The 14742-nt window shown below is 27.9% G+C and overlaps 4 protein-coding genes across 7 annotated transcripts; 1 reads left to right on the top strand and 3 right to left on the bottom strand.

Annotated features, from left to right (window-relative positions):
* Positions 1 to 162: 162 nt before the first annotated feature.
* On the bottom strand, positions 163 to 6883 carry LOC100879507 (uncharacterized). 2 transcript variants are annotated; one of them, XM_003699169.3, is made up of 14 exons: positions 6829 to 6883; positions 6406 to 6489; positions 5611 to 5878; positions 5338 to 5482; positions 4796 to 4995; positions 4536 to 4642; positions 4084 to 4305; positions 3385 to 3588; positions 2885 to 3184; positions 2422 to 2520; positions 1755 to 2137; positions 1205 to 1319; positions 939 to 1097; positions 163 to 470 (listed from the first exon to the last, which is right to left on the bottom strand). In XM_003699169.3, exons 2-14 carry the CDS (start codon positions 6478 to 6480, stop codon positions 273 to 275), a joined length of 2475 nt encoding a protein of 824 aa, XP_003699217.3. In that variant the 5' UTR covers positions 6481 to 6489; positions 6829 to 6883; the 3' UTR covers positions 163 to 272. The 2 variants fall into 2 exon arrangements, with proteins under 2 accessions (XP_003699217.3, XP_076390124.1); XM_076534009.1 differs by lacking the exons at positions 163 to 470; positions 6829 to 6883 and having other exon boundaries at positions 957 to 1097; positions 1755 to 1862; positions 1975 to 2137; positions 6406 to 6483.
* On the bottom strand, positions 6200 to 7927 carry fh (frataxin). The gene is made up of 3 exons (XM_003699177.3): positions 7550 to 7927; positions 7313 to 7433; positions 6200 to 7231 (listed from the first exon to the last, which is right to left on the bottom strand). The coding sequence occupies exons 1-3, from the start codon at positions 7783 to 7785 to the stop codon at positions 6962 to 6964; spliced, it is 627 nt and encodes a 208-aa protein (XP_003699225.1). The 5' UTR covers positions 7786 to 7927; the 3' UTR covers positions 6200 to 6961.
* Positions 7318 to 14654, bottom strand: mRpS10 (mitochondrial ribosomal protein S10). 3 transcript variants are annotated; one of them, XM_012286239.2, is made up of 5 exons: positions 14304 to 14652; positions 13913 to 14203; positions 13562 to 13689; positions 13247 to 13448; positions 7318 to 7433 (listed from the first exon to the last, which is right to left on the bottom strand). In XM_012286239.2, the coding sequence occupies exons 1-5, from the start codon at positions 14316 to 14318 to the stop codon at positions 7410 to 7412; spliced, it is 660 nt and encodes a 219-aa protein (XP_012141629.2). In that variant the 5' UTR covers positions 14319 to 14652; the 3' UTR covers positions 7318 to 7409. The 3 variants fall into 3 exon arrangements, with proteins under 3 accessions (XP_012141629.2, XP_076390125.1, XP_003699227.2); XM_076534010.1 differs by lacking the exon at positions 7318 to 7433 and adding an exon at positions 11330 to 11721 and having other exon boundaries at positions 14304 to 14654; XM_003699179.3 differs by lacking the exon at positions 7318 to 7433 and adding an exon at positions 13067 to 13179 and having other exon boundaries at positions 14304 to 14645.
* On the top strand, positions 8074 to 11795 carry LOC100880512 (beta-1,3-glucan-binding protein). Its single transcript, XM_012286344.2, has 8 exons — positions 8074 to 8435; positions 9281 to 9508; positions 9647 to 9774; positions 9893 to 10035; positions 10467 to 10630; positions 10964 to 11328; positions 11393 to 11494; positions 11615 to 11795. Exons 1-8 carry the CDS (start codon positions 8288 to 8290, stop codon positions 11723 to 11725), a joined length of 1389 nt encoding a protein of 462 aa, XP_012141734.2. The 5' UTR covers positions 8074 to 8287; the 3' UTR covers positions 11726 to 11795.
* Positions 14655 to 14742: the final 88 nt, after the last annotated feature.

The following is a 14742-nucleotide window of genomic DNA, read 5'->3' as shown; positions in this document are numbered from 1 at the left end:
CGTACTTATTATGTATATAACTATTTTTATTATTTGTCATTGTATATTTTAAACAATTTTATTTATTACAATGTAGCTTATATTCTAAGCAATATTAAAATATCAATGATAATAATTTTTGGTATAAAATCATACCAAATTGGAAATTGTTATTTTGAACTTTTTTTAGTAATTTTAAACAAACTTAAATTTCACTTACACATTAATAAATATTATGCAAATATTTGAGGAATAAAAATTTTAATTCAATTACATTTTTCTGTGATACAAAATTACTTGAAATGTGCTGTTTTGACGGAAGAGCAAATTTTTCTAAGCAAATATACAGCTTCTTTATCTTCGTGTGATAATTCGCCGACATTTTTGAATTCTGGACGTAATAGAAGTTGACTTCGTGCATGATCAACCGTGACAGAGAGCGGCATTTTTAAAGATTTTCTCCAATTTGTCTTCTCGTATTGTGTAAGAAACTGTTAAAAAAAATCAGTATTATTATTTCTTACTAAATTTTCAATAATCATAATTATTACTTTATGTACGTGACTAGAATGAAGTAGAATTATATAATTAATAGCATCTTTTTTACAGATCAACTATATGTATATATTGTACAAAAGAATTATTTACAAATACGTATATCACAAAATGTTTAATAATATTACTGTATTACATTAAAATTTGACATTCAAATTTTTTTACCATTACTATTCTAATTTTTGTTGTAACTTTTATTCTACCTCAACTTTCTACATCAACTTTCATTCTAAATAATTTGTACTACTCTAATATTTTTCAAATTTAATTATAATTCAAAAGGAAAAATAAAAAATAAATAATTGTCAAAACAACACTTAATATAGAAAGAAAGAAGTATCTTTTCTTATCTTATAAACTTTTCATTCTTCTTCATTTATTAATTATCTTAATTTACCACTAACCTGATCAAATATACTATCCTCAATGTGAAACATTATATGAATTAGCGGTTTAACAAAAGGAAAGACTTCCGGCACATTAGGCATCAACTTCTCAGTATTATTTTGTCGGAGATTATTCAACACCAAATCAGATGCACGTACTAAATATTCATGCGTTACCTACAACATACAAGCTATAAAAAATTCTATAATATATTAATCTCTTACATAAAAGTTTCAATATTAAAACACAAGTTTAACACACAGATAATTCAATTTTTATGTACTTTTAAAGCTCGTCGTCCGGAACTGGTAAACAATAGTTCATCAGTGTATGTTTCAATGATGGAAGATATATTTTTAGCTTTGTTAACGTGCAGGTCCTCATTTGTTTCATGGATGCTGAAAGAATAATTCAAATCTTCAATTAATTTTGAATATAATATAATTTACTAAGGTATTAGTAAAGATACAGTATAGCACTGGTTGGTGACATGGATATTTTACAATTATTTCACAAACACTTGAAAAAGTCTCTTCAACAAGTCTCTCAACAAGAAACAAGTCTTTCAACAAGAAATAAGTCTCTTCAACAAGTAGTTACTATAACAATTTTAATATTTAATAATTAAAACTTTTACCGTATTTAGCATTTATTGCTGTTGAGACTTTCGGGTGTAATAAATAATTCGGGTGTAAACAGCAATAACTGCTTGGTCGTGAAAGCCTCAAATCTCTCGTATTTAGCATTGGTTAATTCTTTAGAATTCTGGACATCATCCACTGTAGTAATTAACCCTATTCAGCACTAAAAACTTACAATATAAAAATTCTTACTTGTCCTTAACAAGTTGAAAAAAATCGTCAATCTGAGAAGTGTGCTTATTGTCCTCATCGATGCTACAAATGGCTTCAGCCAAGGCAAGTACGATCGCCGAAGAATCACTAGAATCGAAGAAACTCATTTCGTAATTCACTTCTTTAAAAGTTGGACTCTCTTCCTCTTCCTCTTTGCAGGTTTTGGAATACTCAAGAAGGGCAGTATAGAGCGACGCACAAAGAATGTGAAGAAGAAGATTTCCACCGATCGGATGGCAGTGGGCAGGAATGTACTCGTTCAGTACTAATACGGTTTTTAAAACAGCAGGTGGTAAAGTCACGTACAATTCAGTGAAACAACCAATTACCAGTGACATTGCCTGGTACATACTTGCTCCTGTCTAAAATTTCAGAATTTTGTAAACATTCAGATCTTAGGATTTTTTAATTTTTTAATTTTAGGTCTACTTAATTAGGTCTTCTTTAATCTTAGTTTTACAGGGTTTTAAAACTGTGTGATGTTAGTTAAATTTAATGATGCAATTTAATTTTAAAGATTCACTTATCATAACAAATGACATTGTCGAAATTATTACAGAATACTGTGTTTGTTTCATGTTGTGTGTTGTTATATTTCATACATTAAATTATAGGTGTAAAGCGTTATTTATAAACGGTAACTTACTCTTACAGCTTCCAAAAGCATTTCAATGATCGGCTGCATTATACTATGCAGTGGATTTAAAATTGCATTTAACCATGGTGGTCTTGACTGATTCCACACCTGTGTAAATACAAGAGATACATGTATGTATGTATGTATATAATGGACATTATAAATCAAGGTAATAAATAATTACTCCATTATTAAATCATGTTAATAAATAATTCTAAATCTGTTTAAAATGCAAAAGCGTCAACTTCATTTTTCAAGATTTATTTATTATATTTTTTAGTCATATAAAACGAGAAATCTTGAAAAATAAAGAAATTTAAATCCTTCCACAATATAAAGTTAGCTCACTTTTATCATAATAAAAGCCGCTCATAAGTGGTACATGTATAATTTGTGAATTTCACTTTGAAATACTATTTCTCATCTTTTACATTCTCGTTTTATTTCTCACTTTTAAAATTCTAAAAAATACCTGTTGTCGATCAACATAACTGGACCATTCGTGACTACGTTCCAAAACTGGTGCGATAACATGACCACAATCCTGCGCGACACATGTTAAAATGTACATTAAACTATAAAGACTTGATGCTGGAGTCACTTTTAATATCTGATTGCAAGCTGTGTTACTACACAAAAAACCACCACAACCGTGTTCATCAAGTTTTGATTTTGAATGATCAAAATCGTCTTCGGACGTATAATTACCACACTCGTGAATCAATGTGTTCAACAGTATTTTAGCCACTGCATAATCATTCATAGAAAGTACCTGTAAAAATTTTAAACTACCTAAATTAATTTAAATTACTTGCAAATAATAATTTAAACAATATAAAATATAAAAAAATTGTAATTACTTGAATCAGTTTTTAAATAATTTTCAAATAAGCTTGAAATCTTTTATTCGGTTTGTTTAAAAGCTTGTAGGAGTCATTTTTCTATTCAAAATTTAACAAGTATCATAGATACCTTTATTACTTGAGGCCAATTTGGTTGAGGTTGATGCCTGAGAACATTCAGTTCCAAAATTACATATCGGTCTTCTGACAAGTTTGAGACGTAAACATCAGAATCGAGAGAACCCGCTAAGTTTGGTGCACATATTAGCAGCCAAGGTGCAGGTCCGAGACGTGGTTGTAAAATACTCAAATTATCAAACCCAACTCTGAAAGCCTATAATAAATAGAAATTCTGAAACATAATCTCTACTGCAACTTTCAATTGTTTTTAAATAAGTCATTTATATATATTATTTATACACATTGTTAATTAAACGAATCAATAACACTTAAAAGTAACTTATTTTGTCATAACTTCCCCTGAATATTATTTGTTAATTTATGTTAGTCGTTATGGTAACGTTTTTGAACAATAATAATAAATGTTACCATTAGGTTACTACATATCATAACTATAAATAATAGGACAATTTTTACAAAACTGCAAATTTTATTTTATTGAATAAAAGTACACATAAAATTAAAACAATTAAAAAGTAAATAAATATGATTTACGTGAATCAAAAAATGAAACATAATTTCAATAAATAGAAGTAATACAAGGTAATAAACAAATGTAAAACAAATGTAAAAGATAGAATAAATAAACAGGAAAATGATTCAACATCAAAACGTGACTTATTCTATTATATTATCCTTATTTTTATACTTGATATAAATCTTGAAGAGGGGTGCCTCTCAATAATAAACAAATCAACAGCTCATTGCATTTTGCATGTATATCTCTAACAGAGATTGATAATTTATTTAATTTTATTCCAATCATTTCAGTAGCATTGATACAGGCACCCAATGCAAGATATCCCGTACAACAAAGGACGTTGAAAGCGTCTGTCCAGAATTGTTCAGATCGTGCCAAAGTTGGACGACCCTAGAACAAAATAATGTTTTCTATTATATACAGGGTGTCTCACAACTAGTGTAGGTCCCTGAAATGGGGAGTAGCTGAATTTACTTCGTTTTTGAATTTATGAAGCTTCAAACCGCATTTTTGCAAAGAGATATTTTATTTAGAATCACGTCAGCTATCCCCTATTTCAGGGATCTACACTAATTGTGAAACATCTTGTATACATAATGCACATTTATAAGTATTCTTACATAGATAAATCTTGTTACAAGGATAGACAGAGATTCGTTTAACATTCCGGAAAATACACGTTGTGCCATTTTTGGGGAAACGGTGTTCCACAAATCGGCCTTCGTCCCTAAAAATAATAAGATTCGATATAATTAATGGTAATACTAACAGTGTTATTGTAATGTATTTAAAAAATAAATTTAAGAACTACCAATTTGAAAATTTAAAAAATTTTCAATATGAAGTATACGAAGTGTCCGACATGTTTAGCGCTAATTACCTTGCATATATAACCACCACATTTGAATTGAAAAAGAACAACGCTCTCGTTCAAAAAAAGGTTTAGTATCATGCCAGCTGAGAGAGTCAGCTTCATTTAATATGTACAATGAAATTAAACGGCAGTGTAGATCCAACAATCTTTCCGCTACTGCTTCAGCCATTTCATGATAAGATTTGTATGCTTTGTTTAGTTTCTCGCTATTAATAACAAACATATCAAATTTTAAAAATTAGAGTATTATGCTGTAATAGCTTTACTACTTAATAATCAACATAATTATTCATAAATAAATCTATTAAAAATATAAACGTTACTTCTTCCTTTATTTGTTATATCATGAGTAGTTGAAACACAGTAAGTTTTATTTGAATCATTTTTTTAAAGAACGAAAAGTTCGGGATTAGGAAATTGATTTCCATGAACTGAAACATCCTGTATATACCTGTTCTCAATATTTATTTTCTCCTCCTTTTATTTTGAGAATTGAAAATAAGTTCAAGATAAAAGAGTTTAAACATTTATTTCATTGTGTAATATACCTTGAATGTGAAGAAATCACACTTTTAGCTTGTTGACTATAACACCATAAGCAATTTCGTATGAGCGCAGCTGCTCCCAAAGTAGCAGTTAAAACCGTCAAATCCGCGTGATCCAACGATTCCTGAATAAGCATATGTAAATGTTCTGAAATTATTTAAGGGATAATATGACACAATAGCAATAATTTAATAACTTTATATTATAATACAGAACTGAAAACTATTTGTAAGAAATTCGAACTTAAATTTTGCAGAATGAAATATGCAATATACCTAATAATTTATCAGAGGTGTCAACAACGAGAAGTATGAATTCGGATGGCTGAATTTTTTTTATGACTCTATCCTCGGTTCCTACGTTTGCGGTAGCGTCATGTTCGCTTGCACTCGTTAATCCAGAGTGACACTTGAAAGCAGCTTGAAAATCTGCTTCCCACCATGTAACAATTTTAACAGCAGCGAATGAAGCATGTCGAGGAAAATCGAGTTTTCCACCGTGGACACGTGTACAAAGCGACTCTTTCAATACCGTTTGCATTTCCTGTATCATTGTGTAAAATATTTCTGTGATTATGTCCTTGTTCAATGTACATCCCTTATGTACCAATTTTTTAATTTATAAATTTACTTTTCAATTTATTAAAAAAGAAACATTTTGCAGATTCGTACTCAATACAGAGAAAATTATGACATCAGTGTTACAAAACAAAATACATACTATAGGTATTCTTCATTAAAATTAACTTGAGTGACCTTCGCCGACAGATTGTTCTAATTAAAACCCTATTTTATAATAAGTGAACACTATGTTAACATTAGTGTTACATCAATTCTTATTATAACTTATTTATTAAAATAAACATTTAAAATTGCATAATCAATTTTATTTATAATACAAAATATAATACAATCAAAAAGGAGGTAATTTTGCATGAAAAAATTAAAATAAATTCTACACGAAATTTTTCATTCGAAACTTTGTTTTTGGAGATAAATAATTTGGGAACTTCGTCAGATCAGAGTACTTTTCACCTTACAAAGATACTATTACACTATGATTAATAATACCTGATAATATTGCATATCCCGTTGTAATAAAATTCTTACACGGTCAACTAAATTTCCATCTTCTACAATCTCCATTTCTGTTGTCTGTTCAATAAAGAATAATATATAAATATATTTACAGATATGTTATACATTAATAAAGGTATGAATATACTTAATAATATGTAATAATGCTTAAACCTTTAGTATATTATTTATTTACAACTACAAAATATTTAATAAAGATCAACAAATATATATAGAAATTGACTATGCATGTGTGATTTATGTCTTTGCGGTTTTTATATTATTATATTTATAAATATATTATTTTAATCATAAAATTCAAAGTACACTATGAAAATTAAAAATTCTACATCATGTGCCACTCTATCATGCAAATATTTAATCGTGTGAATATTTTACAAAAATATAAATACTCACATCAATATTACTATATATTACTTAAAGTTATAATTTGTTCAAATATATACATGAAATATGAAACTTTCTATTTTCAATAGAGTACATCTGATTGTTCTAATAAAGTTTATAACTTTTAGCGCCAAATGTGTGATTAAAGAGTCTTCATTGCGGCTTCCCTCTCTTTTCCACTAAAGGAACATTTATTAAAGTTTGTTTGATCCCTTATAATTGCTGGTATTTCATTGTTCAGTAACTCATGTAATGACTTTCCATCATGTTTATAAATCCATTTACCATTTACGAAGTCATATCTTTTTGGACCAGACTTTGGAGAAGACAACCAAATTTGTTTATTTGGTGTTTGGCGATTTATGACATAAGTACCGTATTTACTACCAAACTTGATAGTCAATACACCATCCTATAAAATTAATATATTTTATGTTTAAAAGTCATAATTTAATTTATCATAAGTAATATGAATTATTATACAAAAACATACTCCATATGATATATCTGCATCCTGTAAATGAGCCGCTTTCTCTATTAGTTCATCAAAATACTCAGTCAAAGATTCAAGAGTTTCATCAGAAACTTTCTCAAACTGCACAGGCGAAAGTTCTCTACAATGATAAAAAATAATTTTTTCACAAATACTGAAAATCTCAAATCTTAAGCTAATCTTATAAACATAAAACTTAAGAGAAAACTAGACCAATCTTCCATAATATTTACTTACAGTTCAGATTGAGGATGCGTGCTACTATCTGAACTAAAATTCGATATTAATTTATAGTTTATCACTGTCAAATCATTATTTGAATAAATATTATGATAGGTTACAGCATAACCTATATTTCTTCTACATTGAATACCAGTCTGTTGTATTACACATTTGTTAATTTTGTTCAACTTTGAAGCATACAACTGGGCTTTGGAAAGTCCATTTCTTATTACATTTATAGTTAGTAACATGATACGGACTTTTTATATATTATATATCGATCAAACAAAAGGCTGGAAAGACATTACAATAGAAATAACCTCCGCCATATTTTGAGAGCGCTATCAGCGCTATTATTGTGACATTATATTTGGCGGAAAATGCAATTCTAAACGAAACAATATATTTTCAGTTTTAAGAATTAATATTTTTAAAGTTTATCAAACTGTGTTAGACAATAGCATCACATTCCTTAATATTAACAAATTTAATTTGACTGAAACTTAAATACAAATAAAAGAACCATTTATACAAATGGTATATTTTCTTTGGCGAAACTCTGATTCACAGTTAAAAAGGTGGGGATTTAAAGAGTTTTATAAGCAATCAGAGTTATACTCCCTTGCATAGTTAAATCAGTAGTATTGGCGATTTTATACGCGAACAATTATTTTTTCGTTTCTCATCGACGACCTTATGTGTCGTCATAGATAACTTCCTACTTTATCGGACAAACTGTCAATCTTAATAAACATGTTCAGCTACAGTGTTAAATCCATTTTAATTTCCATGATATTTGTTTTAACGTTCGAAAATGTTATCACGTTGGTAAATTCGTATGTTTTACCTGAACCAACATTCAAAATTTTACAACCACAAGGAATTCAAATTTCAATACCTGGTGAGTAAAAATAATTATCTACAAAATTTAATTGTTAGTTGCTTTTATTTATACCTTATTTTACATACTGTATATTAGTCACATAAGAAATTAGTGCGAAATTGAATTAAAGATTTTTAATTGGAACTTTTTTCTGTAATTAATGAATCTTCATATAAATTATTATTAATTATTATTATTGAAATGAAAGAATGAATTGTTCAAAACAAGAAGGAATTATCAATTTCCGAACTCGATGTTATTATTGTAATGAAAGAAAATAAAAATGACAGAAGTTGATAGTGGTACTTTATGAGTGCCATTATTTTTTTTTAATATTAAATAATTGGTTTTTGAAAAAATATTACTTGATACGTTTATAGATTGCTATTTTTAGTTTTTTATTTCATTTGTGATTCCCCGAGAAGACCAGTCTTACTCAACAAACTTTCCTTACAAATAATTACTCCTCGCAAGATTGGTAGAATGGCGCCATGTGTAACCGTGTGCATGCGCATCAATGTATTTCAAACTTCGCGGGCGAATTTAAATATTCTTAATTCTTGAGAATATAAATTTCAATCAGTTAATTAAACTCTATACAAAATGATCGTTTCGCCCAATGGACAATTTTTTTATTGAGTAGTGTTTTTCAAAACAACTTATTACTTATTTCTGTAAATATCATATTTATTTCTAAAGAAAATATCATATATGTAAATATAGAAAATACGTATTTTCGTACATTCATTTTAAAATAAGATTTGCATAAAATATTTTAGAACTGTACCCGTCCTTTTCCTTCACATTTTATCACAAGTTTATTGTCCTACAATAAAATATTTTATTTCTCATTCTAATATTAGATGAACCAGGAATACAGTTCTTTGCGTTTCAAGGAAATATAAATAAACGAATTCAAGTTACTCAGTCAGGACAAATATCTGGTGAAGTATTTAGAAAAAATGATGGAAAATGGACGATTGAGGATGAAGATATAAGTTTAAGAGATGGAGATGTTATACATTACTGGATTCACGTGTTAGTTAATGGGACTCCTTACCAAAAAGGAAATAAAAAATGGACAGTTACATGTATGTACTCTACAATAACTCTTCTTATAATAAATTATATAAAAATTTATAAAGTCTCTATAAAATTTATAATATCTCTGACTTAAAAATTCTGAGAAATAATTTTAAATAACGCAGAGGTATTTTATACAATTACAGCAGAAACACAAGAAAGTCCCAGCACAGAAAAACCCAACGATTCTTCTAGCACACTATTGTTTGAGGATAACTTTGATTCTCTAAATACATCCATTTGGAGTCACGATGTTAAAATGCCGTTGAGCCCTGTGAGTCATGAACATACATAAAAAATGTTTGAATACAATAGAATTTTATTCATGTTTCTCCTTTTTTGGATTTCGAATGTAACATTGATGACTATTGATATGTATATATTTTATATAGGACTATGAATTCTGTGTATATCACAATGATCAACACGACTTTTTAACCGTAATTGAAGATGGAGTATTACGAATAAAACCAGCGGTTTTGGAAGATCTTTATGGCGAAAATGCAACTGCATTTGGAACGCTACAACTTAGCGGGTAAATTTATATTAAATTCTCAGATCGTTTTATGTTTTTTAGATGAAGTATGAAAATTGTGGTATACATATAGAAAATAATAAAATGGGCTTGAAAATATGATGGTCGTTCTACAAAAATTGTCGACAATCTTATTATCTGCAAATTCTATTATAAAATATTATATATGTAGTCGTTCAAGTCGTTTTTATATCTTCAACAATTTTACACGTTTTTAATCTTTCGTTACTTATCACCATATCGTGGATTTGTTCAATCATTTTTAAAGAAGCGATTTGAACAATATTTCGAACATTCAATATCATTTGCTCTCATTCTTTGATCAAAAAATATGTTTATTCAATGTTTTCGTCAAATTTATAAACCGCTCAAGGCATTAGTATAACACTATTACTTTAACAATTTCAATCATTTTTATTTTACATATGTAGTTGTACGAGTATCTTTCCAAAGGAGTGTATGCGACAAGCCGTAGCATTTAATATTTTACCGCCACTTATATCTGCCAGATTAACAACAAAGAACAGTTTTTATTTCCGATACGGCAAAATTGAGATACGAGCAAAATTTCCTGAGGGCGACTGGCTATATCCAGGTGAATACTTGAATATTATTAAATGCTTATAAACAAAAATTTACATCAATCTAAAAAGTATATCTAAATTGTGTTCACTGTATGTAAGGATATATGAGTATAATAATTTTATTGGCTATAATAACACGATAAAACTACAATAAAATTATTATTACTATATATAAAATAATTTGTTCTACCAAAAAATTAAGCAGACAACTCTTCAGCGGCATTTTTACAATCATACCCGAACTATTGTGTACGAAATAATTTTTGTAAACAAATATTTTACCCTTGAATATAATAATAATATATTGTGGTGACTCAATTTAAATGTTTTTTTGTATATAACAGAAATGTGGCTGGAGCCAAAATACAACAATTATGGCCCCGGATATTCCAGTGGACGCGTTATTCTCGGCCTTGCACGTGGAAATGATAATTTAATAAACGTCGCTAATAATGACGTTTTTGATTCAAGAAGATTAGACTTAGGAATTATGGCAGGAACTACAAATCACATTGCTAAGCACATGATTTCGAAAATAAGGGAGGATGGTGAAAGATGGACGAAAGAGTTTCATGTTTATACAACCATTTGGAATAATGATGGGTTTCAGTTTCTGGTAGACGGTGAAAATGTCGGTACACTAAGTCCTGGAATGAATGGATGGGAGCAAGTTAATGATGTTAACAAAATTGCTCCATTTGATCAAGAGGTAAAATTGATGATAATTTAATAAATGTATAATGTTTAATTGATTTTTTACTTTCATGATTTAGTTTTACATAAGTATTGGCGTTGGTGTTGGTGGTATTCGATTCTTTCCTGATGGAACAACTAATTCAGGAAATGCAAAACCATGGTCCAATAGCGCGGCGAAGGTAACAGCATTTTTTACTTTTTTGTAAAATACGTCACGAATGTTCAAATTCATGTGTAACGAATGTCCAAAAGATTTGAATATTTTATAAATAAATAAATTTATGTTTTACACATTTCAGGCAATGCTACAATTTTGGCGTGCAAGAAATCAATGGTTGCCGAGTTTGAAGCGAGAAAATGGTAAAATGGCTACCTTCCAGATTGATTATATTCGTGTCTGGTCGTCCTAAGAATTGTATTTATATAAATGGAAATGCTAGAATCAATAAATGAATAATGAAATAATTGACAAAAATGAAATGTTTACTACTGGCTTATAATTTTTCAGCGATTGCAATGCAAACAAGTTTAAATTATTAATATCATTTATAAATCAAATGATTAGAGTCTTATTAAATAGTTTATTTTTATTTAAAATGAATACCATAAGTAGCATGTATGTAATCCTGTAAAATATATTTCCAATTTATAGCACTTTATATGAAATGTATTTTAACAATCATGGACAAATAGTATAGGAAATATTATGAAAAATATTCTAAATGCATACTCGTCTAACTTGACGCCTCCGTTAAACCGGTTTGTCTTGAAAGATGTTAAAAAGAATAAAAGAAAAGAACAGCTGCTACCATTTATTTCACAGTGTTACACGTGAAAATTTGAAAATTCAGTTAATAATTATGCACTTCAATCTAACGTGAAAGTTTTAACTAAGGTAATGATATATTTATCATTTTAATTATTGAATATTACTATTACGAATTTTACATGTTCTTTATGATGATTTAATGATTGTTTTTTTTGTTCTTCAAAATTTCAGACGTTTATAAATTCCTCATGAAAAAATTTTCAGACGTTGTAAAACAGATATAAAGTACTCATATACTATTTCAAATGACAAAGGGACTAATTATTCTTCTTATTATAACCTTAATTTATTCAACCCGTGGATTACATATTGATACATATTATCAATCCGAACAACCTCGTAAGTAAATAATATAAAAAATGAATATTTAAAATGGTCATATGTATAAGAAATGTGTATGTAGTTTTTGTTTATTATTCATGCATTTATAGGGCATGAATTCATACTATACAGGTGTATAGCTACTGTTCAGTTAAACAGAAAGCATCAAAATGAAGAACCAAACATAAATTTAAATAAGCGTAATGAAAATTTACTTCAAAAGGCATATACTACATTTAAAATGCAAAAAAGAAATTCTAGTTTCTAGAATTAAATAATAGTCATTCACATGCTAATAAAATGAAACATAAAAATATGATAAAAATTACTGAAAAAAATATAGAAAATGTATGGTTAAAGAGATGGAACATAAAGTCAATTTAAAGTTCACAATAGAAAGTGTTTTACCAGGACTAGGACAAAAATAAGCAAAATTAGAAATTTATCTCAAAATATTATCATCAAAGCAGTGATCTAAATGTGTTTAAATTACTGTAATTTTATAAATAATATAATATAGAGTGGTATGTACAGTAGCATATTCTGGTTTCTACACATATTAGTGATAACTCTCATAAAGGAAACATTAAATTTAGACCAATTTTGTATAAATTATTTTACTATTCATAAAACTTAAGGTAATATAACAAACTACATTTGTTATTGTAACCATCATGCTTGTTGAACCGTTTCTGGTAAATTATTTAATTCCACCTATAAAAGGTAACTGTCAATTCGTTATACTTTTTTAACATTGAAAAATAAAGAGTTTCAATAATACCTTTGTAACTTTCATTGCAACTCCTTCTGGAAGATTTCTTTCTATATATTCTAAGTAAGTATCTGCTGTTGAACCTGTTAATTTGAAAAGCTCAAAATATTTATAATATGTTCTTGTTTCATACTGTACACGATGTTTCTTGTGAACATGAACAGACTTAAGCAATGTCAATCTTTCGTGAACAGGTTTTCTTGGTGAGACTCTGTTAAATTGTAATATTATATTGTTATATATATATATATATATATATATATATATATATATATATATAGATTAGTTTACTTATAAATTAAAATGTTTTTAAATGTAACTTACATATTGCTAACATCAAGTTCTAAATGTCTTGCTGCCATAGTAGTAAAAGTTACATAACTTTTTAATACAGCAGGATCATGTCCCCTTACTTCTATTTCTATTTTCTTATACAGTTTATCTGGTTGATACTATAATAAAGAATGTTGTATTTGCATTATAAATATCTTTAGAGAAATATTTCTTCATCTATTCTTTGCCAAATTAAATTAAACATATAAAATGTGTTTAAAATAAAATTAATGATTATATTTATTAATATCTAGACTTTGAAACAAAAATATATTAACAACATTATAACATACAACAAAGATAAGGGCTTTCTTATGTTTATGTTATAAAAACATTCTATACCTTTTCAACAGAGGACGTATCTGTGAATGATGCTTGAACTGTATCTTCATATGTAGTTGTGATTTCTGTTGAAGCTTCTGTTGAAATATTAGTTGGTATTTGACTCGAGGTATCTGTTAAAGTTTCTGTTGAATTTTCTACTGAAGCTACATTTATGTCTGTATTTATAGCCTCTTTTGATGATTCTGTTAAAGTTGTATCCGAAGTATTTGACGAAAACAATGCGCATTTACCAGGATGTCCATTATTATATAAATTTCTGTGTATCGTATTTTGTAAAATAGAAAATATCTACACAGAAAATTGATATTATTGAAATCAATTCTAACCTATTTTACATGAATATAAATGGAACATTTCTGTACATTAATTAATGTACTAGTCAACGTACCTTTGAACGAAACATTTCTTACAGTTATTTATACAAACATCAATAAAGTGTAGAGTTTAATACATTAAAAATAATAAAAAGTTATATACATATAGATTTAACCTAAGAAATTCGTATGTTCAAATCAACAAATTTGTTGACTTTCATTCATTCTGCGCATGTTGGCTCTGGTTGGTCCGGAAAGTATCACGCATGTGCTTTTACATTTTTAGTAATAGCGTACATACCCAGTGATCTATTACTTTGTATGTTTCTTACATTATTTCCACTATTTAAATATTTTATTCACGGTGTATGTGACGATGAAGTGGAAAGTAACGTAAGCATATGCATACATTTATCAATTGTACAACTTGATGAACACTTGTACACTTTTTACCGAATTAAAATTTGCTATAACATAAGTAAATATATACGTATACAAATAGGTACAATAGGA

The sequence above is a fragment of the Megachile rotundata genome, chromosome 7, assembly GCF_050947335.1.
Source record: "Megachile rotundata isolate GNS110a chromosome 7, iyMegRotu1, whole genome shotgun sequence".
In the NCBI taxonomy this organism is placed as follows: domain Eukaryota; kingdom Metazoa; phylum Arthropoda; class Insecta; order Hymenoptera; family Megachilidae; genus Megachile; species Megachile rotundata.
Note: the sequence above shows the minus strand (reverse complement) of the source record. Positions and strands in the feature narration are given on the sequence as shown.

What these genes read in the sequence shown, in the direction of transcription:
- fh (XM_003699177.3), bottom strand. Translation starts at nt 7,785, where the DNA reads ATGTTACTAACTATAAATGTAATAAGAAATGGACTTTCCAAAGCCCAG. An exon ending in ACGCATCCTCAATCTGAACT is followed by an intron (nt 7,434 to 7,549) that starts GTAAGTAAATAT and finishes TTATCATTGTAG; the next exon opens with AGAACTTTCGCCTGTGCAGT. An exon ending in ATGCAGATATATCATATGGA is followed by an intron (nt 7,232 to 7,312) that starts GTATGTTTTTGT and finishes TTAATTTTATAG; the next exon opens with GATGGTGTATTGACTATCAA.
- mRpS10 (XM_003699179.3), bottom strand. An exon ending in GAACTTGATGTTAGCAATAT is followed by an intron (nt 13,449 to 13,561) that starts GTAAGTTACATT and finishes ACAATTTAACAG; the next exon opens with AGTCTCACCAAGAAAACCTG. An exon ending in TTGCAATGAAAGTTACAAAG is followed by an intron (nt 13,180 to 13,246) that starts GTATTATTGAAA and finishes TACCTTTTATAG; the next exon opens with GTGGAATTAAATAATTTACC.
- LOC100879507 (XM_003699169.3), bottom strand. Translation starts at nt 6,480, where the DNA reads ATGGAGATTGTAGAAGATGGAAATTTAGTTGACCGTGTAAGAATTTTA. An exon ending in CACCTCTGATAAATTATTAG is followed by an intron (nt 5,483 to 5,610) that starts GTATATTGCATA and finishes AAATAATTTCAG; the next exon opens with AACATTTACATATGCTTATT. An exon ending in AGGATAGTATATTTGATCAG is followed by an intron (nt 471 to 938) that starts GTTAGTGGTAAA and finishes TTTTTTTAACAG; the next exon opens with TTTCTTACACAATACGAGAA.
- LOC100880512 (XM_012286344.2), top strand. Translation starts at nt 8,288, where the DNA reads ATGTTCAGCTACAGTGTTAAATCCATTTTAATTTCCATGATATTTGTT. An exon ending in GGGCGACTGGCTATATCCAG is followed by an intron (nt 10,631 to 10,963) that starts GTGAATACTTGA and finishes TGTATATAACAG; the next exon opens with AAATGTGGCTGGAGCCAAAA. An exon ending in GGTCCAATAGCGCGGCGAAG is followed by an intron (nt 11,495 to 11,614) that starts GTAACAGCATTT and finishes TACACATTTCAG; the next exon opens with GCAATGCTACAATTTTGGCG.